The sequence below is a fragment of the Hypanus sabinus genome, chromosome 11 (assembly GCF_030144855.1).
Source record: "Hypanus sabinus isolate sHypSab1 chromosome 11, sHypSab1.hap1, whole genome shotgun sequence".
NCBI classification, from domain to species: Eukaryota; Metazoa; Chordata; class Chondrichthyes; order Myliobatiformes; family Dasyatidae; genus Hypanus; species Hypanus sabinus.
In genome coordinates, this window is record NC_082716.1 from 27040142 (window position 1) to 27064539 (window position 24398).

Consider the following 24398-nt stretch of genomic DNA (forward strand, 5'->3'; position numbering starts at 1 on the left):
ACTTGGAACTTAACTGGGACTCAGCCTGGCCTCAGAACTTGACTCGGAGCCTAGAATTGGAACATGAAGCCTGGAACTGGACACGGACTAAGAGCCTGGACTTGGGCACAGACTACAAGCCTGGACTTGAAGGACTTTGGACAACGAAAAGACAGACTACCCAACTTGAAGTAGGGCAAACAGCCAGACCTACTCAGCTGGAAGGACTTAGACAATGAGGAGACATAATACCCAACTCGGAGTAGCGGCCAAAAACCGAACCTACTCAGCTGGAAGGACAAGGACGGCAGGCTCTCACCTCAACCCAGGAACTACAGATGTCTGACTCTCGACTCGACCCAGGAACAGTGGACGACAGGCGCTCGACTTGACTCAGGAAAAGTGGATGACAGGCTCTCGATTCGACCCAGGAACTACAGATGTCTGACTCTTGACTCAACCCAGAAACAGTGGATGACAGGCTCTTGACTTGACCCAGGATAAGTGGATGACAGGCTCTCGATTCGACCCAGAATCTGCGAACGGCAGGCTCTCGACTCGACCCAGGAAAAGTGGATGACAGGCTCTCGACTCGACCCAGGAACAGTGGACGACAGGCTCTTGACTCGACCCAGGAAAAGTGGATGACAGGCTCTCGACTCGACCCAGGAACTGCGCATGGCAGGCTCCCGACTCGACCCAGTCTCAGCCAGCCAATAAAATGACAGAATTCGTATCTTACTTGGAATAGTGGCAAAACGGCCAGCAACTCAGCTGGACATGAAAATGACTGAGTTCACTAAGCGGCCACGGCACTGAAGCAACCAGAGTCCATGATTCTCAGCATAGCTGCCTTGCTGAGACGACTGGCTTCCGGTGACTGGTTACCGGTGACGAACTTCTGACAGTGGTCCAGCAACTGAGTAGCTGTAACCCGGAGCCTTTTATGCTGCCGATTCGAAATGAAGATCAGGTGCCTTAATCAAGATGCCCAAAAGAACATGGGGAAAAGGAAATAACTGGAATGAGGAGCGCACGGACCGGACCATGATATAACTGGGATGTTTTCATGACAACAGTGATGTGAACCCTGAATGTAAATTGAGCCTTCCAGAGCAACTACAGCAGATGACAAGAAACATGCGGAATCTGTCTCTATGTTCTTCCAGGAGCCTTTTCTCCTGGATTACCACTTCCTTACATAGGCTCAAAATCAATCCTATCCATTCGGTAAAGTGCACAGCTGTATAGAGGTACAGAGGAAGACTACTCCAAGAATGTAGATATCTGTCATATGTGCACAGTTTTATACTCTAAGAGAATGCTAAGTTCCATCTGCAAGCAACGATGTTCTTGTAATGCAAAAAGCTGCAATGGATGAGCTCTTATTGAAGTTCTGTGAACAGATTTTAGCTGTAAGTGGACGCAGGAGGGATACTAATGAGCATCTCATTGCCTCCGGTGACAACAGGATTCTACACGTTGACAATTTGCTCTTCATCATCACACTGCTAGGTTCAGGCAGCTATTACCCTGCAACTATCAAGCTCCTGGACAGGTGTGGATAACTTCAATCACCACTACCCTGAACTCATTTATAAGTTACAGATTCACTTTCAAGGATTCTTTACAACTCTTGTTCTCAGTGTCATTATTTTTATTTGCTCAGTTTGTATTCTTTTTCTCCAGGGTGTTTGTCAGTCTTATGTATAAATTTTTGTAAATTATATTGTATTTATTTTTCTTTTCTGTTATTGCCTGCAAGACAATAAATCTCAAGGTAGATATGGTACATACATACTTTTATAATAAATCGACTTTGAACTTTGTCAATAACACGTAGTCATCACACCACTGCAGATTTCTCTCAAACTGGAGCAGAGGAATGTCAAATGAAAACAGATTGTTAACCTATAGTCACTAGCAGTAGAAACCAGTCTTCCGCCTCTGCCCACTGCTTCACCAGCTCTTCAACTCACATTCAATTTCACTGTGAGTAGAGTCCCAAGGAATGAATACAACATGAACTAGGATTTTGTATCATGGGTTTAGTTAACTGGCTCACTGAAGGTTGAAACAATGGTGGAGTGGTCTGTATGCCAATAAAAAGCTGCACCAATGTCCACCCAGTCCCCTAAGGGTAAGCTGGTGTGCAGCTTCAGCACATTGATGAGTATCTTTACACGGACACTTCATCATCTGCCAATACTGCCTCTCAGGCACCACGTTCACACATACCCTATGACCTGCTCCTTCAGCCACCTCTGGGCAGCATTCTGAAGCCAGCCCATCTAGGATAAGAGCTTCTCACACAATACAACACAGTAAATTTGTTCAGATTCGAATGGAATGGAAGTAGTGTTTTCTTTAGCCACACTGTGATAGTAGGGGAAGTGCTGGAACTTCTAAACCTAGACTAGTGAAACGACAGGTACACTTTTTTTTAACTTTAAAACTAAGTTACTTTCATACATGTACAAGTAACCTTTTAATGTTATAAAGAATGTTTATCCTGATATCCATATAGCGCCTTAAGTAGACATTTTGAGATGAAACCAGTACTATGTACAGCTTACACAAAATGCTGGAGGAACTCAACAGGCCAGACAGCATATATGAAATAGAGCAAACATTTGATGTTTTCGGCCAAGAATCTTCATGAGTCCTGATGAAGGGTCTCGGCCCAAAATGTTGACTGTTTACTCTTTTTCATAGGCGCTGCCTGGCCTGTTGAGTTCCTTCAACATTTTGTGTGTGTTGCTTGGATTTCCAGCATCTGCAGATTTTCTTGTATTCATCCTACTTACAGCTTGTTCAATTGAGAAGGAAATACAAAAGAGCTAAATAGTAAGATCCTATTTATGCTGTCATTAGTAGAAATGAGTATTGCATACGTCAATAATATCATCAGCAACATTAATCACATTGGAAAGTCCTACTCAAAAATGCATGGTCCAGTTTCCCAACCAATGGACATTTAAAAGGAAATGTATGCAAGCATGTCCAAACAGGACCAAATTATCTGTCCAATCCAGTTTCTAGGCTGGTATTACTGAAAGTTGTCAGAAGTTATGAAGCAAACTTGTATCACTAGTCTTAGAACAAGCATCCATAATTTGGCAATCTAAAGTCTAAGAACTGAAGTATACAGTGAAATATTGCTCAAATTTAACCAGTTAAATGTAGAATGTTTTCCAATACACAATGTTTGTAAATTTCTGGCTGGTTGTTCAGGTAGAACCATTTTTTGATAATAGCTTTGGAGTGCAATTTTTTATTTTGTAATGAACCATGAAAGAACTCACCTCAGGGAATTCACCATTACAAATCTCATTAATGACATGTGGATCGAATGGATAATCCTTACCTCCTTGCATGGATCAGATTGGCAAGTGAGTTGCAAAACAATTCAGTCTTAAATTTCCCTAGAATATTAAAGGTAATGAATTCTGTTTCTGTTTACTATGTCGTATGAGCTAGTTCTCATATTAATGTTTAATCATATGAGGTATGCCTCACGGTTCAACAATGATGTCAGCTTGTGGACTAAAATCTTTCATTTCTTTCAGATTCCACAAGATCCGTTCAGCACAGATCCAACCCAAGCAGAACAACAGGAAATTTTAACTCTGTGTCTTAGCCCTTCAGAAGAGACTCTAATTGCCAGCACCAATAAGAATCAGCTGTATAGTCTCCCGTTATCTTATGGAGAAATGAGCAAGGTAAGCTGCTCAAGAATGACAATTTTGTTTAAAGTGAGCGCTCAGCAATCAGAAATATACAGAACAGCATTCAGTCTAAATATAATACAAATAAGGTAACAGTAGTTTTGAAATAGTTCAGAATTGAAAAGTGGTAATTTAATGACCATGCAACATAGAAAAGAGAACAGTATAGCACCAGACAAACCCTTCAGCCCACAATATTGTGTGATCCTTTAATGTAATCCAAGATCAATCTAACCTTACCCTCCCATATAGCCTTTTACATTTTTTTCATCCATTTGCCTACCTAGGGGTTTTTTAAATGGTTCTAATGTATCTGCCTCTGCTACCACTCCACATAGTGCATTCCACACACCTACCAAACTGCATATAAAAATCTACTTCAGCATCGACCCTAAACTTTCTCCAAATACGTTAAAGTTTTATGCCCCCTTGTATTAGCCATTTCCACCTTGGAAAAAGTCTCTGGCTGTCCACTTTATCTATGCCTGTTATCTCTATAAAGTCACCACTCATCTTCCTTCTCTCTAAAGAGAAAAACCTACCCTCATAAGACATGCTGTCCAATCCAGGCAGCATTCTGGTAAATGTCCTCTGCACCTTCTCTAAAACTTACACATCCTTCCTATAATGAGACTACCAGAAATGAACAGAATACTCCATGAGCGATCTAACCAGTGTTTTATACAGCTGCAATATTATCTTGCAGCTCTTGAGTTCAATCCTCCCTGCAACACTTGGCTATTGAAAGCCAACATACTATTCACCTTCTTAACCACCTTATCAACTTTCACTGCAACTTTGAGGGATCTATGGACATGAACCTCAAGGTCTTTCTGTTCCTTCACACTGCTAAGAATCCTACCATTCTCCCTGTATTCTGCATACAAGTTCAAATTTCCAAAGTGAATCACTTCACAATTTCCCCTATTGAAGTTATAAACACTTGCCCATCAGTAGTATTTCACTGCATTATCAACATAGACAGATAGATACTTTATTGATCCCAAAGAAAATTAGTGTCACAGTAGCTTTACAGGTGCACAGATCTACAAATATTAGAAGAGATGTAAGAAAGAATAAAAATTAAGTTACCTCAAATAGCCTAAGAGGAAGGGGGTCATCACTTCCCTGGCTATAGGTTGACTCATTAAAGAGCTTCATGGCCAAGGCTAAGAATGACCTCATATAGCACTCGTTGGAGCAGCACAGTTGTCTTAGTCTATTACTAAAAGTGTACCTCTGTTTGGTCAAGATGGCATGCAGAGGGTGAGAAACATTGTCCAGAATTGCCAGAATTTGCCATAGAATGCTTTGCTCTACCACAGTCTTTAGTGTGTCCAGCTTGACACACCCGTGTTGATCCATTCCCCCAGCACACCACTGCATAGAAGATTGTACTGGCAACAACAGAGTGGTAGAACAAGTGAAGGAGAGGCCTGCATACATCCTGTCCATTTGGAAGCTGATGTTTCTGTATTCTACTTAACAGCATATTTAAAAGTATATTTTATGACATTTTAACAGGGAGAAATACCACAGTTTGAAATTCTTTCACAATCCTTCCATTCCAACATAATCACGGGTCTGGATGTCTGTATTCGAAAACCTCTCGTTGTCACCAGCTCTATAGATCGATCTGTTCGCTTGTGGAACTATGAAACTAAGTATGAAGTTTAAAATATGAATATTTACAGAATAATATACAGCTTTATTTATTTCAGTGACCATCCTATTGTCGCAAATAGCTCAAAAATGTAGACCACTCAGTAAGTAAATTAAGATCAATAATTTTCTTTTGAGCATCTTATAGGCCACTCTACTCTATGCTTTCTATTTCTTTAAACCTTTTTAAAGATTTTGCACACTAAACATAGCATAAATATAAAAAATACATGGATTATTTGCCCTCTTTGAGTTTATGTGCAATTAAAGTGAAGTGAAGTCAATTGGATAAGAATTTGGAAGGTTAATGTAAGTGTTGGATGGGTTGGTAAAGAAGCTCAGAGAGAGGATATCTACAAGGAGATGGACAATAGTACAAAAAGTAGAGAGAATTACAAGGGAAACCTTGATCAGAAGAATGATTTGTATATGAAAAATGGTTATTCTGGGGGTTTGGACAAGGAAGTGATATTACAGGGAGTGTGTGGTGTAGACCTCTGTTAGTCTCGATAGACTATGGATTTGCGCCCTGGAAAATTTCCAGGGTGCAAGCCTGGGCAAGGTTGTATGGGAGACCGGCAGTTGCCCAAGCTTGCTATGGAACTGAAAGCTGGGAAAAATACACAAAAAAGACCTGTGCAGGAAGAAGCAGGAATCCTCATATTCCCCTTCAATGTGATGAGTCCTCCCTTGGTTGCAGGTGCGTTTGGAGTTTGAGACCTGTGCCTTAACAAGCCCATCTTAGTGCAAATAACATCGAGATAAATATTACTTGCTGTCTGATATCTCCTTACATTACTAGTAGTGCTGGCACATGGAAATTTCACATGGTAAATGTCATTACAGAAACCTGCCTTCAAGCTGTGAGCTACACCTGCTCCTATTTCTTGTGTTTATGCTACAATGTGGAACTAAAACATAGTACTAGAATACTAAATACACCACTGTGTATTCGGGTTTGAATACTAATTCTTTCTGGTATTGAACAAAACCATTGAGCTACGTAATAAAACTTATAGACCTCATCTGGAATAAAACAATCCATTGTTTAATATACTGTGAAGTTAAGTACTGATATCACATTGGGTGATCTCTTTCCCAGTACTTTTTAAATAATTATTTTTATTTCTGATTATTCTTTCTTTTAGTGGTTTGGAGCTTTATAAGGAGTTCCAGGAAGAGGCATACAGTGTTGCTTTGCACCCATTTGGTCTATTTATTCTTGTTGGATTTTCTGACAAACTACGGCTTATGAATCTTCTAATTGATGATATCCGATCTTTCAGAGAATTCACAATTCGAAGCTGTCGCGAGGTCTGTATCCTATTGACGATGTTGTTAGAATACAGTATGATATTAAAGATAATTTCTAACAAGTTATCTTTTGTCAACTTGTCTCAAATTCAATTCAATACAAAAAATGGGATGGCTGATCAATACAGATTTGTTTTTATTATAAGACTTGAACTTGCTTGGTCTTTTTTAATGATAAAATTAAAATCTGTGACCATTGTAATCTGTGTTTTTATACCATCATTTCTACCACTTTAAAAGGCAACACTACTAAAACTAATCTTTCCCTAATTTCAAGAATCACAAAACTCGAACAATATGCTGTCAGCTAATTAATGAGAGAGATTTTAAGTAGCTTTGGTATATTCCTAATGAATTTTAATTAAGACCAGAACTGTAGACAATACCAAGTGTGGTTTAACCAATGCTTTTTTTAGCTGCAACATGACATCTTAGTCAAGTCACTTGCATTGATATTTCATTATTTAGGGCCATATTTATTTTAATTTATTTCAAAAATAAAATTGCCCAGACATTGACATAGACATGCCTATTTTTCTTCCATTATTGTTGGTTTCCCATAAGTACAGGAAAACTTTAACTGCAAATACATCCAAAAGTGTTCCCCTTAAAATCCTGGACTCTTCAGTGGAAAGGAATCATTTCCACTCTGTCAATTTACAGATGATTCAAGATAATGTGAAAATTTCATCATAGTAAACATTGCATTTCTGAAAAGGGTATATGACAGCTTTGTTCTGAGGGAATCCACATTGCTAGACAATTTTAGTGGCCAGTACTAAAGTGATGGTTTCCAGGAGTCTAGGGTTATTCACCTTTTCCTTGGATCCTTACATTAATATGCTCAATAATGAAAGTAGTTGAGCATAGAATTAACAGGAGCTTTCAAGGTACCAGGATAGTACTGAAAAATATCATTGTTCTCTTCACAGTAAAATTTTCAGGGTAGATGCTGTGATTAACTCAGAATGCTGTGCTGTGCAGTGCTAACCAAGTTCTTGAGGATATTTTATGCAGGCAATAAATGTCTATCCTTCTTTCACAATTCAGATCCTAACAAATAAATGAAATTAATAACTAGAATCATTTTGTCATTTGTAATCTATTGTACTCTTATTGTCTTGGAATTTATTTTTTTCTGCTTTTTTTAGTGTTCCTTCAGCCATGGTGGACACCTATTTGCTGTTGTAAATGGAAATGTTATTCATATTTATTCCACAACCACATTTGAAACCCTGATTAATCTTAAAGGCCATAATGGAAAGGTGAGAATTGGGGCAATTATAAAATCTAGTAACTTTGTTGATCTATGATTTTCTTGCATCTTCTCCATTGACTGCTGCCGTGGAGATTTATGGATCTTTTAAACAGTATATTTGTGAGACTTTGGTAAATGAAATTCAGTATCAGTAAGTCGGGTTAAATCCAAATGAATATGCTATTCCTCTGCTCTGCAAAAATAATATGGTTTACAACAGATTAATAAACCACCAAGGGTAGTTTCACATGATGGACTCTCAGGTAGATATATACAATTAGACTATATAAACTTTCATGTGAATGATTAAGGGCATTAAAAGTTATAGTTATTGCATTCAGTATATTAAAATTATGTTGGTAATGGTTATAGAGAAGGATATTAAGGATAACAATAGGAGCAATAAAGTAGATTTTAAATAGAAACAAAAACAAGTTATATTTACTATTGCAGCATATTCAGCTGAAACAATGATTATTTTAAATTTTCTACTGCCCTTACTTACTCAAATCCACCCCCATGTGAATTTTCATTCTGTGCTTCCATCATAAAGCAGTTTGCAGTGGTGACACTGAGCTTTCAGTCAGTATCACTTTATTGCTCTATCCCTCTCCCACTTTGGCCTATCTGTACACCTGAGGAACAGTCCCTCATCTTCCATCTGCAATTAATGTAGAATTTGACAATTTCAGGAAACCACTTTGTTTTAACTTCTCCAGAGATGTAGCTGTACCTTTATATTTAATTTAATTTCCTTTTTTAACTTCTCTTCATAGCAAACATGAGGAAATATGCAGATGCTGGAAATTCAAGCAACACACACAAAACGCTGCCTGGCCTGCTGCATTCCACCAGCATTTTGTGTGTGTTGTTTCTCCTCATAGCTACCGTTTTTTCAAGCAATATTAACTTGACAATTCTGGTTTGTATATCAAAGAGTCATAGTATTATACTTTATGGAAACAGGCCTTTCAGCCAACTTGTGCCTGTGTTTGACCCATATCCCTTTAAACCTTTCCTACATATGTAGCTATACAAATGTATTTTAAAAGTCATAATTGTACCTATTTCTACCACTTCCTCTGGCAGCTTATACAACATATCCGCCACCCTTTGTGTGAAAAAGTTGTCCTTCAAGTCCCCTTTAACTTTGTCTCCTCTCGACTTTTACCTATACTCTCAAGTTTTCGTCTACACTACCATGGAAAGAGACATTTTTCACTCTCTTCATAATTTTATATTCCTCTGGTAACTTCAACCCACAAACTTCTATGGTCCAGGAAAAAAACAGAGTCTATCCAGTATCCCCTTATAACTTGTGATCTTCAGACCTAGTAACATCCCTGTGAACCTTTCCTGCACCATTTCAAGCTTAATGACATCCTTCCTATAGTTTGGCAACCAGAACAGCACACAATACTCTAGTTGTGGTCTTATCAATGTCTTGTACAGTTGTAACATAACATCCCAGTTCTTGTACACAATGCCCTGATGTGCCAAATGCCTTCCTTGTCAATCTGTATTGCCACTTTCAGGGAATTAGGTACTTGTAACTCTTAGGTCCCTCTGTTCTACAACACTTCAAGGCACTGTCATTTGCTGTGTAAGTTCTGCTTGAGTTTAACTTACCAAAATGCAGGACTTCACACTTGTCCAAGTTAAACTCCATCTGCTATACCTTGGCTCACTAGGCATCACAGAGATTCCTTCTGTTCTCTTCACTTCTCCTACATGCATCTTAAAACTTGTTTTTTTTTAAAGTAATCACTTTACTTATTCTAATGATTGGTCTTTGATCTGAAACGTTGACTTCATGTATGCTGGAAATTCTCCCAGACAGAGGTTCTAAAAATACTCAAAGTCAAAAATGATACCTTGCATAACAAGTTCAGAGTTTATAGTACATTTATTATCAAAATATGTATACTGTATTCAATCTTGAGATTCAGCATGGTAGCGTAAAGGTTAGCACAATGCTTTACAGTTACAGAAACCCGGGTTTAATTCCCGCAGCTACCTGTAAAGAGTTTGTACGTTCTTCTTGTTATCACGTGGGTTTCTTCTGGGTGTTCCAGTTTCCTCCCAGTCATAACTGATTGGTAGGTTAACCTGCACAACAAAAATGATCAAACAACAAATGTGTGGAAAAAAGAACAAATCATGCAAACAATTCAGAAGTAAACAAATAACGCACAAAACATTAACCACAGTGTCCCCCAAAGTGAGTCCACAGCCACGGAACCAGTTCAGCACTGAAGCTGATCCAGGAGTCTGATGTTTGCAGGCCATAGACACAAAACAATTTAGCGCTGTGCCGATGGTTGCAGAGTCAGAGTCAGCTGTGGAGGCAGTTCAGTGCTGAAGCACCTTGATTAAATCGAGCAAATAGTAAAAAAAAAATAAATAAAAGCACATGGAACAAGAGCTGCAGACTCCATGAAAGGGAGTCCACAGCTGCGGAGCACATTCAGCGTTGAGGTGAGTGAAGCTCGTCCAGAAGCCTGATCGCTACAGCCCAACAACTGCACCCAACCCTGGTGGTGTGGAATCCCAGATTCCTGCACCTCCCGCTCCGGTAGCAGCAAGAAGAGAGGGAGACTGGTCAAACGCAGGCAGGCAGCATTTGTTTTCTGCTCTTGCTTCCTACGGTTTTAATCTTGTTCAATGCTTTAATCCAGACGGAGTAATAGAGCCAATCACAGGTTCATGTTCCATCATCAGGAATTGATGCAGCCGGCCCCAGCAAAGGCCGTCCCTAGCTGCAGCTGCACACTCTGCTCTCATCCTCAATGAATACCCCAGGAGATCGTAAAATTTTAGTCTGCTCTAAGATACGTCCTCATAAGGAAAATTACAGGTTGCAGTCAATCATCAGTTCAGGAAAAATAGACCTAGAAGAAGAAAAGGAAGACTATCTAGTTGTTTTAGTTATGACCAACTTCTTGATACAGTTGGTGGCAGTGTCTTTCTCCCATAGAATCCACCAAGGTGGAGCCACCCTTGCTTATTCCTAGATACTTAATACTTTGTTGTCACCAAACAATTGATACTAGAGCGTACAATCATCACAGTGATATTTGTTACTGCGCTTCGCGCTCCCTGAAGTACAAAATGAAGTAAATATAATAAAAATTTAAATGATAAATCATAATTAGAAAATAGAAAAGGGAAATAAGGTAGTGCAAGTCAGGTCCAGATATTTGGAAGGTACGGCACAGATCCAGGTCAGGATCTGTTCAGCAGTCTTATCACAGTTAGAAGGAAGCTGTTCCCAAATCTGGTCTTACGAATCTTCATGCTCCTGAACCTTTTCCTGGAGGGAAGAGGGACAAAAAGTGTGTTGTCTGGGTGGGTCTTGTCCTTGATTATCCTGGCAGCACTGCTTCAACAGCGTGTGGTGTAAAGTGAGTCCAAGGATGGAAGATTGGTTTGTGTCATGCGCTGGGCTATGTTCACGATCTTCTGCAGCTTCTTCCGGTCTGGGACAGGACAACTTCCATACCAGGTTGTGATGCACCCTAGAAGAATGCTTTCTACGGTGCACCTATAAAAATTAGTGAGGGTTTTAGGGGACAGGCCAAATTTCTTCAGCTTTCTCAGGAAGTAAAGGCGCTGGTGGGCCTTCTTCGTGGGTGCCAAGAGGCAATATCGAGCCAAGTTGGAAGCCCAGGCTAACCAGAGGGATGCCAGTAGACTATGGCAGGGTCTAAATGAGATCACTGGGTGCAAAGAAAAGGCTGGGAATATCAATAACTGTAGTGCTTCTCTTCCTGACGAACTTAACGTATTCTACGCAAGATTCGAACAGAAGAGGAGCATCCCGCCCCCTCTGGATGAACTGGACCTGGTGGCATCAAGGTTCATCGTCACCGAAGAAGATGTTACAAGAGCCTTCCTGAAGATAAATCCAGGGTAGGCGACGGGCCCAGATGGCGTCCAGGGACGGGTTCTCTAGGCCTATGCAAGTGAGCTAGCTGGAGTGTTTGCTGAGATCTTCAACTGCTCCCTGCTTCAGTCTAAGATCCCCTCGTGTTTTAAGGCAACGATAATCCCAGTGCCGAAGAAAAGCAAGGTGGCATGCCTGAATGACTATCGACCTGTGGCTCTGACATCAATTGCTATGAAGTGCTTCGTGTGATTGGTTATGGCACACATCAACCATAACCTTCTGGTCAACCTCGACACTTTGCAATTTGCCTACCAGAGCAACAGGTCAACGGCAGATGCCATCTCTCTGGCACTACATTCCTCCTTAGAACACCTGGAGAATAAAGATGCATATGTAAGGCTCCTTTTCATCGACTACAGCTCTGCCTTTAACATCATCATTGCAAATAAACTGATTCCTGAGCTCTGGAACCTGGGTCTTAGCACTCAGATCTGCAGCTGGATCTTCAACTTCCTCACAGACAGGACCCAGGCTGTAAAAATAGGGAACAAGCTCTCCTCTACAATCACTCTGAGCACCAGTGCCCCACAAGGCTATGTACTCAGCCCCCTGCTGTACTCACTGTACACCCGTGATTGTGTAGCCAAGTTTCCATCGAACTCATTATATAAGTTTGCTGATGACACCACAATTGTAGGCTGTATTTTGGGTAATGATGAGTCTGAGTACAGAGAGGAAATTAAGAATCTGATGGCATGGTGAGAAGACAATAACCTATCCCTCAACGTCAGCAAGACGAAGGAATTGGTTGTTGACCTCAGAAGGAGTAGCGGACTGCACAACCCCATCTACATCGTGTGCGCAGGTAGAACAGGTCAAAAGCTTTAAGTTCCTCAGGGTGAATATCACAAATGACCTGACTTGGTCTAACCAAGCAGATATCAGTCCAGTCATAACACTGTAGTCTCTTCTTTGTCTAACCCTATTGCTATCTCTGGATTCCAGGAATTAATCCTTGCCTGTGGCCCACTTCTAATCTACATGAAGCTCCTCAATAATATCATAAAAAAGTAGTGAGGTAGTGTTCATGGGTTCAATGTCCATTCAGAAATCAGATGTCAAAGGGGAAGAAGCTGTATCTGAATTGTGGAGCGTGTGCCTTCAGGCTTCTGTACTTCTTTCCTGATGGTAATAATGAGAACAAGGCATGACCTATGTGATGGGGGTTCTTCATGATGGATACCGTCTTTTTGAGGCATCACTTTTTGAAGATTTCCTGGATACTACAAAGGCTAGTGCCCATGATGGAGCTGACAAAGTTTACAACTCTCTGCAGCTTCTTTCAATCCTGTGCATTTCCTCCTCCTCCCCCGCCCCCCTGCATACTACACAATGATGCAGCCACTTAGAATGCTCTACAAGGTACATCTGTAGATATTAGTGAGTGACTTTGGTGACATACTAGATACTTGTCAATATTCAGTACTGGAAAAGCAGAAATTTGTTGCAACAAAATATTACAGTAATAGCAGCTGATGCCTTTGGTTCCCAACATTAACCCTATTTTTTTATCACTGATGCCATCCTTTTCTCTGGCAACTTTGAGACTGAGTATTCAAAGTTCAAAGTAAAATTTGTTATCAGAGTGCATACATGTCACCACATACAACCCTGAGATTCTTTTTCTATGAGCATACTTAGCAAATCTATAGAACAGTAACTGTAGATTGTAAAAAAATACAGATACAGTATAAATAAATAGCAATGAATAACGAGCGTGAAATAACAATATAAAAGAGTCCTTAAATGGGTGTAGCTATTCCCTTTTTGTTCGAGAGCCTGATGGCTGAGGGATAGTAACTCTTCTTGAACCTAGTGGTGTGAGACCTTAGGCACTTCTACCTCCTACCTGATGACAGCATAAAAAGAGAATGGCCTGGGTGGTGAGGATCTTTGATGATGGATACTGCTTTTCTACGGTAATGTTTCATGTAGATGTGCTCAGCGGTTGGGAGGGTTTTACTGGCCCAAATCCATTACCTTTTGTAGGATTTTATAGGATTCACATTAGTGGCATAATTGATTTTGATAGAAACTTTAAATCATATGTGTATTCCACCTCTAAGCCAAAATACGGTCCATTTCTATGTTTGCCACATTTCAGGTACAACTGATATTCTCATCTGGGCCTTTTATTCTACCAGAATTAGACTTGCCAGTGCAATTCTGGCAGGACTTCTGTGTCCTACTCTCTATAAACTAAAGGTAATCCAAAATACTGTGTAGCCTATACCTGTGCTCGCAGCACTCCAGGAACAACTCAATGTAGAAATTCTCATGCTTGGTTTCAGATTCATCTCTGTATTGTTGTCCAGCACAATAACATTTAGATATCTTGAGTCCTATGCTCCTTAAAATTCTCTCTCTGATCCTCATTTTTGTCATCTACCCTAGGTGACTCAGTTTCAATTTTTTTCTTATTATGCTCATGTGGACTAGATTGATCAGACTGTCACATTCATTGTGTTATGTACATGCAAATTGCTGTATCAGTAGTACAGTGGGGTTTACGCCAATCTGAGAGGTGGAACTTCTATCTCTGAGCCAAGATAGAAAGTCATAATAATTGAATTAGGTTCACCATATGAGGGTACAGTGCATATAAAAAAATATTCACTCACCTTGGAAATTTTCATGTTTTATTGTTTTACAACATTGAATCTCAGTGGATTTAATTTGGCTCTTTTGACACTGATCAACAGAAAAAGACTCTTTCGTCTCAAAAGTGAAAAATCTCAACAAAGTGATCTAAATTAATTACAAATATAAAATACAAAATAATTGATTGCATATGTTTTCACCACCTTAATAATATGACACCAATTCATCACTGGTACAGTCAATTGGTTTTAGAAGTCAAATAGTAAGCTAAATGAATATCTGCTTTTGGATATGTGTGCAGACAATGTGTTTCAACTGATGATAGTAAAAATACACCTGTGTCTGGAAGGTCCTGTAGCTGCTGAGTCAGTATCCTGCAAAAATACCATGAAGACAGAAGAACACTCCAAGCAACTATGCGTAAAGGTTATTGAAAAACACAAGTCAAGAGATGGATATAAGAAAATTTTCAAGTCACTGAAGTACAGTTAAGTCAATCATCAAGAAATGGAAAGAATATGGCACAGTTGTAAATCAGCCTAGAGCAGGCCATTCTAAAAAAAATTGAGTGACCATGCAAGAAGGGGACTAGTGAGGGAGGCCACCAAGAGACCCATGACAACTCTGGAAGAGTTACAAACTTCAGTGGCTGAGATGGGAGAGACTGTGCTTACAACATCTGTTGCCCGGGTACTTCACCAGTGGCAACTTTATGTGAGAGTGGCAAAGAGAATGCCATTGTTGAAAAAAACTCACAGGAAATCAAGGCTAATGTTTTCCAGAAGACATGTGGGAGACTCTGAATTGAGCTGGAAGAAGGTTCTATGATCTGATGAAAACAAAATACAGCTTTTTGACCGTTTAACTAAACGCTTTGACGTAAGCCAAACACAGCACATCATCAGAAACACACATCTCTACTGTGAAGCATGGTGGTGGCTGTATCATGCTGTGGGGATACTTCACTGAAGCAGGCCCTGGAAGGCTTATGAAAGTAGAGGAGAAAATGAATGCAGCAAGATGCAGGGAAATCCTGGGGGAAACATGATGTAGTCTGCAAAAGAACTATGACTTGGGAGAAGATATGTTTTCCAGCATAGTTTAATTGAATTGAATTGACTTTATAACTTACATCCTTCATATACATGAGGAGTAAGAATACTTAAGTTACGTCTCCATCTAAATGTACAATGTGCAATTATAGTCATTTATAATAACTATTATGTACAACAGGATAATCAATATAACATAGAAATCAAATTCCATCAGCATGAATTAAGCAGTCTGATGGCCTGATGGAAGAAGTTGTCCCGGAGCCTGTTGGTCCTGGCTTTTATGCTACGGTACCGTTTCCTGGATGGTAGCAGCTGGACTGGTTTGTGGTTGGGGTGACTTGGGTCTCCAATGATCCTTCAGGCCGTTTTTACACACCTGTCTTTGTAGATGTCCTGAATAGTGGGAAATCCACATCTACAGATGTGCTGGGCTGTCCGCACCACTCTCAGCAAAGTCCTGCAATTGAGGGAAGTACAGTTTCCATACCAGGCAGTGATGCAGCCAGTCAGGATGCTCTCAACTGTGCCCCTATAGAAAGTTATTAGAATTTGGGGGCCCATACCAAACTTCTTCAACTGTCTGAAGTGAAAAAGGTGCTGTTGTGCCTTTATCACCACACAGCCGGCATGCACAGACCACGAGAGATCCTTGGTGATGTTTATGACAAGGAACTTAAAGCTGTTCACCCTCTCAATCCCAGATTCGTTGATGTCTAGGGGTTAGTCTGTCTCCATTCCTCATGTAATCCACAACCAGCTCATTTGTTTTTAAGCCAAAGCTACACAGGAATGGCTTAAAAACAATAAAGTTAATGTCCTGAGTTGGCCAAGTCAGAGTCCAGACCTGAATCTAATTGAGAATCTGTGGCTGGAATTGAACAGGGCTGTTCACTCATGATCCCTGTGCAATCTGACAGAGCTTAAGCAGTTTTGTAAAGAGGAATGGGGAAAAGTTGCGGTGTTCAGATGTACAAAGCCGATAGAAACCAATCCACACACTCAAGGCTGTAATTGCTGCCAAAGGTGCATCACCTAAATACTGACTTAAAAGGGGTGAGTAATTATGCAATCAATTATTTTGTGTTTAATAATTGTAATAAATTTAGACCAGTCTGTAGAAATTTGCTTTCACTTTAACATGAGAGTCTTTTCTGTTGATCAGTGTCAAAAAAGCCAAATTAAATCCATTGTGATTCAATTATGTAAAACAATAAAACACGGAAAAATCTAAGGGGTTGAATACTTTTTATAGGCACTGGCCTATACATGGAGACTGCTATTCCTATTCATTTATATCTAGAAAGCTGTGGCTCCAGTGTTGCTCTTTAAGTCTGCATCTGTCCAATATAAATAGTGAAGCCTAAAGCATTGTATCTGATTACAGTAAAACACAGTGGAACAATGTAAGCAGTTGAGAGATTACATACTGATACTGTTCATTTGCATCATCCTGCAGATTCGTGCTATTGCCTGGAATTCAGATGACAGTAAATTGGTTTCCTGCGGTATGGATGGTGCAGTATATGAATGGAATACACTGACTGGGAAGCGAGAATCTGAATGTGTACTGAAGACTTGCAGTTACACTGGCATTAGTATCTCACCTGATGGGAAATGCATATTTGCAGTTGGATCTGATCGAACTTTGAAAGAAATTGCTGACTCCCAGGTGTGTAGAATGAAGTGAAATGGAATTGCTGTTATATCATGTGACTAATTGGCATTGAAAATCTGTTCTGTTCATAAATAAGTGGAATGTAGAAAATTTGGCCTAAATTCCCAGGAATACTGTTTAATATTTCTACATTAATGCATAAAGCACTAAATTCTCCTTGCACTATTTTTGGTGCACAAGTATGAATGGTGTAATAATGATTCATGCATTATAATTTGAGCATCACCAATGCAAGAAATATTATTTAAATTTTGATTCTGAAAAAGTAAGTACATGAGGTTCAAAGAAAGAATGTTAGAAGCAGTATATTAATTTCATATATCAGCAAGATCATATAGTTTACTCTTCTGTGTGAAGTTTTGTTGAATTGTGGAATATTCCTAAATGGTATACTTCAACACCAATATTAGCAATTCTTAACTTATTAAACAACTGAAATTAAGAGTTTTACTTTCTGGTTGATATTTTGTCCTTAATAGATTGGCATTGTTTCTATTTTTGGATCTCCCATAATCATTATCTTTTTTTTTGTTCCCACCTATCCAGATTATTCATGAATTTCCATCAAATGATGTTGCATATACCTCCATTGTTTTATCACGTTCTGGGCGGATGTTGTTTGTTGGCACTGCCAATGGAACAGTACGAAGTATGAAAGTCCCACTACCTATAAAGCAGGAATGGAATGAATATGAGGCACACAGTGGGCCAATTACTAAGGTGTAGTAGTGATTTTATATATAAGCTATAATGCAACCAGCAATCTGGATATTATATTTTTAGTCTTACTCTTACTTTTAATGTATCTCAAGTTCAAGTTCAAGTTTATGGTCATTTCAACCATATACATGTATACTGCCAAATGAAACAATGTTCCTCCAGACCAATACATAAGTACTGTTGCTTATGTAAAGAGTAGATTATCATTTCCTATTTATGATCAAATAATATTATTCCAATATGAGCAAAAGCAGATTCTGCTATATTTTGCAATTCCACTGTGGCTATGTAGAATAGAGCAAGTGTATTTTTTTCTGATGAATGTTAAACTTCATGTTTTGTCCTGAAAATTCCTTCATGAAACAAGTGTCTTATAAGAACAGTTTTTGCAAAATTACACAATAATGTAAATATAGCATTAACAATGATTTTGCAGGTGATTAAAATGACCTGGCTCAATTTACAATCAGTTGTCCTTGGACTTGATTGGCCATTTAATATCATTTTCAGCTGATGTACAGAAAAACCTTTAAAACAGCTTTATCAAAATGCTTTTGTTTTGCACATATGTAATTATTACAGTATACATACCCTGATTTTAATTCTGGTGTATGTCACGTATTGCATAAAAATCACTCCATCAATGTTTACTTGCCTATTCATTTTTTTCTTCTTTCATTGCTAGCAACACACAGCAATTCAGAATCTGCATCTTCTTGTGTCAGTATTAATTGCCTTGTCATCAACCAGGAACCTAATTTCAAAACAGCTACCCTCACATGAACACACATCAGCTGAAATATAATGAGATTCACTGTTTCTCCATTTTTCCCCTAAATATTAACACTTTTTCTCAGCAACGTGTGAAAAATGAATTAGTGCATTCTTTTCAAAATCCTTGGAAAACATCTTCTATAGCCAGTCCTTCTTCTCCCTGCAGATGGCCATTACTAATGATGACCAGTACTTGCTGACGGTTTCAGAAGATTCATGTCTTATGATCTGGAAGATTACTGATAAAGAGGGAAGGGTGCTGAAACAAGATAAGGGACTTGGTCATTCAGAAGAAATCCTGATCACAAAGTCAGATTTGCTAGAGAAGGTGATGTATTGGCTATAAATATTGATAAGGACTATAAATGCAAAAGCTATAATGAATTGTGTAAAATGAATTTAATTTTTAGATTTTATTCCCATGGTTTGCCACACAATTTTAAAACATTAACAGGAAAAAGGTAATGTTTATCCAAATAGTCATAAATTCATGCCAATGTTATCACGACAGCAACCCTCCAACAAATAGCCAAACTTTACTATATCTAAAACCCTAACAAAACCTTCAAGATTTTTATTATACCCTGACTGATGTCTCAGATATCTGCCAGTGACCACCAGCTCCTCAGCTTCATGCAATGTCCCCGCTGACCTGGACCCAAATCTAGCCCTTTTCTCTTCTAGATTTTGGATCATATTTCATGAAAGTCTTCCAGCAAATTTTGCAAAGGCATGCACTTTGTAAAAAAAATACAGAAGCAGCTGTTCTATACAATCATTTCTATGTCCTGTAGGTGCAGCCAATTGAATGTACAGTATTTTCAGGCATTGGAATACTGTTCTCAAAGTTCTTGACTTATTGACACCTTCAATACCAAGTTTATTATCCTAAGGGTTGATAATTATATATTTTTATTTGAAATTTACAACCAGATTCCAGGGTTAATTTTTTTTTTATTATTTTTGATTTTTGATTTTTAACTTTGATTTTTAACTCAAATTGTTAATTACATTGTACCAAAAATATTTAAGACATCCAGCAAACTGTTTTGTCCTCTGTATCATAAACCACTTAAAATAACATTTATAATATAATAATAAACATAATTGTCCTTATAGTTTATCTTTTTCCATATCATACCTAAAAACTCATTCTCTCTGGCTCCTCATGAACAGTACCTTCAATAATAATTTTAAGCCTAAACATACTGCCTATACTAGTGGAGGGCATCTAATTCATCCACATCCCCATGTGACATAAAAATTGTGATAAAACATCCCTGCTCCAGAATATGGTTTTTGAGAGCATGACAGCTTTGCTTAATAGTCAGTTAAAGCAACAACGTAAAGATTACACTTTAGCTAAACGTAGCTAATTTACACACTAGGCTTATTCTCCTCTAGGCACCAAACAGAAAGTCCAGGTGAGAGCAACAGAGAGGTAGTGCCCTCAATGTAAAGAACAGGGACGGCGTATCAAAGGAGACTGATGAGAAAAAATAAAAATGGAAGAGAAGAGAGATAAAAATCTGTAAAGACTAATGTAACAAGGATTTTAAAAAAGGAAATGATAGTCAATGACTGAGGAAACAAACATTTTAAAACAATGGTTTTCTATCGACTGGTAAATATATCTTCCCATCTTGTTTTACCCTCTTTGTGCTATTTTGTGTGTGACCTGGCTATTCTATTTTATTCATTCTGCTATTTATTCATTTATTCAAGTTAGTGAATTTGCTGATGACACAAAGGCTAGGAGTGTTGTGGATAGCATGGAGGGCTGTCAGAGGTTACAGCAGGACATCGATAGGATGCAAAACTGGACTAAGCAGGGGCAGATGGAGTTCAACCCAGATAAGTCTGAAGTGGTTTATTTTGGTAGGTCAAATATGATGGCAGAATATAGTATTAATGGTAAGACTCTTGGCAGTGTGGAGGATCAGCGGAATCTTGGGCTCTGAGTCCATAGGACACTCAAAGCTGCTGCGCAGGTTGACTCTGCAGTTAAGAAGGCATATGGTGCATTGGCCTTCAACAACCATGGGATTGAATTTAAGAGCAGAGAGGTAATATTACAGCTATAGATAAACCTGGTCAGACCCCACTTGGAGTACTGTGCTCAGTTCTGGTCACCTCACTACAGGAAGGATGTGGAAACTATAGAAAGGGTACAGAGGAGATTTACAAGAACGTTGCCTGGATTGGGGAGCATGCCTTACGAGAATAGGTTGAGTGAACTTGGCCTTTTCTCCTTGGAGTGATGGAGGATGAGAGGTGACATGATAGAGGTGTATAAGATGATGAGAAGCATTGATCATGTGGATAGTCAGAGGTTTTTTCCTAGGGCTGAAATGGCTTACACAAGAGGACATAGTTTTAAGGTGCTTGGAAGAAGATACAGAGGAGATGTCAGGGGTTATTTTTTTACGCAACGAGTAGTGAGTGCATGGTATGGGCTGCTGGCAATGGTGATGGAGGCGGATACGATAGGGTCTTTTAAGAGACTCATGGATAGGTACATGGAACTTGGAAAAATAAAGGGCTATGGGCGACCCTAGTTAATTTCTAAAGCAACTACATGTTCAGCACTGCACTGTGGGCCGAAGGGCCTGTATTGTGCTGTAGTTTTTCTATGTTTCTATGCTGATCATTCAGTATCATGTGAGTTAACTGCATAAACTTTCATTCTCATTCAGTCTTCATGTACAATGAAATTACCTGGAAGGCCATGAGAAAAGAACAACACTGTTGGCTGGTTTTCCATTGTATGATCTTAATAAACTCCATTTTGTCTAAAACTTTTGCTTCCTATATCTCATCCTGCATTAAGCTCTATTTATTCATTGTCTATCCTCACTGAACTACAGAGCCTCCACATTCCCCACGATTTAAATATTAAAATTCTTCTTTTTATATTTAAATTCATACTTAAATTTCTATTGGCCTTTACCTCACCCCAAACATTCCAACTTTCAATTTTAAATGAGTTACACAAATGCACTAATGCACGGTTGAAAACCCATCAATGGAACTGGTAATTTAGTGCATGCATTTGTATTACTGGCAAATATACTCCAGGTTTAATCCCAGGCCCCTTGCTTGCAGGAGACAAGGCACAGGAAGAGAAAAAATGCAGAAAATTTATATTTCTGTTTGGTGTTGGTGTCACTGGTAGAATTTGTGATCAAGGTTAATTTGACAGCAGAAAATTATTTAATCTGTTTTAACAGAATCAATTAACTGTGGAGTTGAAAAGCCGTGTTGAGGAACTGAAGATGGAGAATGAATATCAACTCAGACTGAAGGACATGAATTATAATGACAAAATCAAAGAATTAACTGAGAAATTTATTCAGGAAATGGAAGTTCTGAAAACAAAAAATCAGGTAGGTAACAAACCAGGGAGCTAAAATCAAGGCCAGAAAACATCTTTGAAGAATATTTGTTGCTTAAATTCCTTTAATGCTTTAATTTTGATACTGGACACTTGTTTGGTTGAATAATATGCATGAATATGGAATGATTATGGTAGATATTCCACCCTGTTTGATTAAGCATAATATAGGAAGCAGAACACAATGCACACTCACAATCTCCCAGTGGCTACCCATTTGAATTCTCTCTTCCCATTCCCACACTGGCATATCTGTTTCTTCAACTGTCAGAGTGAGGCCAGACTCAGGTTGGGGGAGTAGTATTTCATATTCCGTCTTGGTAGTCTCCAACTTGATGGCATGAACATTGATTTCTCCAACTTCCTATAACCACTGCCCACAGTACCCATCCCCTTCACTTTTACTGTTTCTCTCCACATTCTGTTGCACTCTCACCCCTTCTCTTTTCCTCCATGGGTCTCATGCCTTGCCCGTTATTTCCAATTGGTTCCCCACCTTTTTTCCCCTTATTCTACGGTCCACTGCCCTCTCCTATTAGATTACTTCTCCTTCAGCCCTCTATGTCTTCCGCCTATCACTTTCCAGCTCTTCCTTTCCCACTCAACTTCTTCTCCTTCTTATTCTGGCTTCTGCCCCCTTTCTTTCCAGTTCTGAGGAGCAGGCTTGGCCCAAATCATTGACTGTTTATTTCCTTCCATAGATGCTGCCTGATTTTCTGAGTTTCTCCAGCAGTTTGTGGGTGTTGCTCATGACACATAGCTGACTGATTGCACGTTCAGTGCAACGGATCAATGTCACAATTCGATTTTACTGACTCTTCAACAAAATACATTAGAGAAGATATATACCACATGAGACCTGAGATATACTAACTGGTGGTTATTGAATCGATACCTCAAAATAATGAAATACTGTGATTTGCTACAGGTTCTGAAGACTGACAAAGATAAGGTTGAGATAAAACATAAGGAGAATACAGTGATGATCCTGGATAAACACTCCAAAGAAATTGAGGAGTTAGGTAAATTTCCTAGTACATTTTTAATCATAATGTCTTTAAAGCCAAACAGACTGCTAATTAATCGATCAGTAAATGGTAGACATATACTCAGTAGCTACATTATTAGGTACATCTGCTCGTTAATGCAAATGTCTCATCAGCCATTCATGTGGCAGTAGCTCAATGCATTGTTAGTGATAGTGATTGTTAGTGCCAGATGGGATGGTTTGAGTATCTCAGAGACTGCTGATCTCCTGGGATTTTCAAAACTACAGTGTCTAAAGTTTATAGACCAAAAAAAACAAAAGACATCCAGTGAGCAGCAGTTCTGTGGACAAAAACACCTTGTTAAAAGAGAGATCAGAGCAGAATGACCAAATTAGTTCAAGCTGACAAGAAGGTAACAGTAACTTAAGTAACCATGCAGTACCAACAGTGTTGTGCAGAAGAGCATCTCTGAATGGACAACACATCAAACCTTGAAGTGGATTGACTACAGCTGCAGAAGACCATGAACATACACTGAGTGGCCACTTTATTGGCCATGAGGTACCTAATAAAGTGGCTGCTGAATGCATACTGTAAATTGAAATTAAAAGTTGTTTCCTTAAGTCAATTAAGCTAATTATTTGAAGTGCACTTTTATAAAAATACATATTCAACAACAATAGCAAAAAGCAAATAGTTAGGACATTATTCTAATTTCTCCTCTTCTACTATTAACCATTATTCAAAGCTTCATTTATTTTCAAAATATACAACTGTGAAATTCTACAATATTCTGGGTAGTCATGTCACCAAGAAAGAAAAAGAAAAGAAAGGCAGCATCACCCCAAATCCCTCCTCCCAAACAAAAAAAGGACAAACAAATTGGAACAGGCCCATCGATGCCCCCCCCCCAAATCCCCCTCTTCCAACAAAAAAAAAATCAGGTGAAAAAACTCTAAATTATAAAATCTATAAGGCTGAAAAATAGAGTCTATAGTCCAAATCCAAAATGCAGAAAAAAACAAAATGCAAAAATACCTTCTGGCCCTGACACAGCAGCAGGCTCTCTGCTCTCCCCTCCCCAGTACAGAGCAACCCAATCAAAAGAAAGGTGGCTGGTGCTAACCCTCTGCACTTCAGTCTCCCTCCTCACTGTAATCGGTAAACCATAGGAGCTTTAATCGACAAAATGGAGCCAAACATCGGCTTGTGCCCTGTCCTGCACCCTGCCCACAGATAAAATTCCCAATTTTGTCTGCCACTTCTAGCCAGCAGAGGGTATATACAGCTTTCCATTTTC

The 24398-nt window shown here is 39.0% G+C and overlaps 1 protein-coding gene and 1 long non-coding RNA gene across 3 annotated transcripts in view; one reads left to right on the top strand and one right to left on the bottom strand.

Annotated features, from left to right (window-relative positions):
- Window positions 1-24398, bottom strand: part of LOC132401787 (uncharacterized) — a 97146-nt gene that overhangs the window by 36936 nt on the left and 35812 nt on the right. Inside the window, exon 2 of the long non-coding RNA XR_009514707.1 lies at window positions 9959-10050. This is a non-coding gene — a long non-coding RNA (uncharacterized LOC132401787). The remainder of the gene's footprint in view (window positions 1-9958; window positions 10051-24398) is intronic.
- cfap57 (cilia and flagella associated protein 57) overlaps window positions 1-24398 on the top strand; it is a 66685-nt gene that overhangs the window by 17677 nt on the left and 24610 nt on the right. For both annotated transcript variants that reach the window (XM_059983984.1, XM_059983985.1), the window contains 9 exons: window positions 3549-3701; window positions 5232-5371; window positions 6518-6683; window positions 7835-7948; window positions 17003-17215; window positions 17768-17941; window positions 18882-19043; window positions 21946-22101; window positions 23038-23131. In XM_059983984.1, the coding sequence (XP_059839967.1) occupies window positions 3549-3701; window positions 5232-5371; window positions 6518-6683; window positions 7835-7948; window positions 17003-17215; window positions 17768-17941; window positions 18882-19043; window positions 21946-22101; window positions 23038-23131 (1372 nt within the window). The remainder of the gene's footprint in view (window positions 1-3548; window positions 3702-5231; window positions 5372-6517; window positions 6684-7834; window positions 7949-17002; window positions 17216-17767; window positions 17942-18881; window positions 19044-21945; window positions 22102-23037; window positions 23132-24398) is intronic.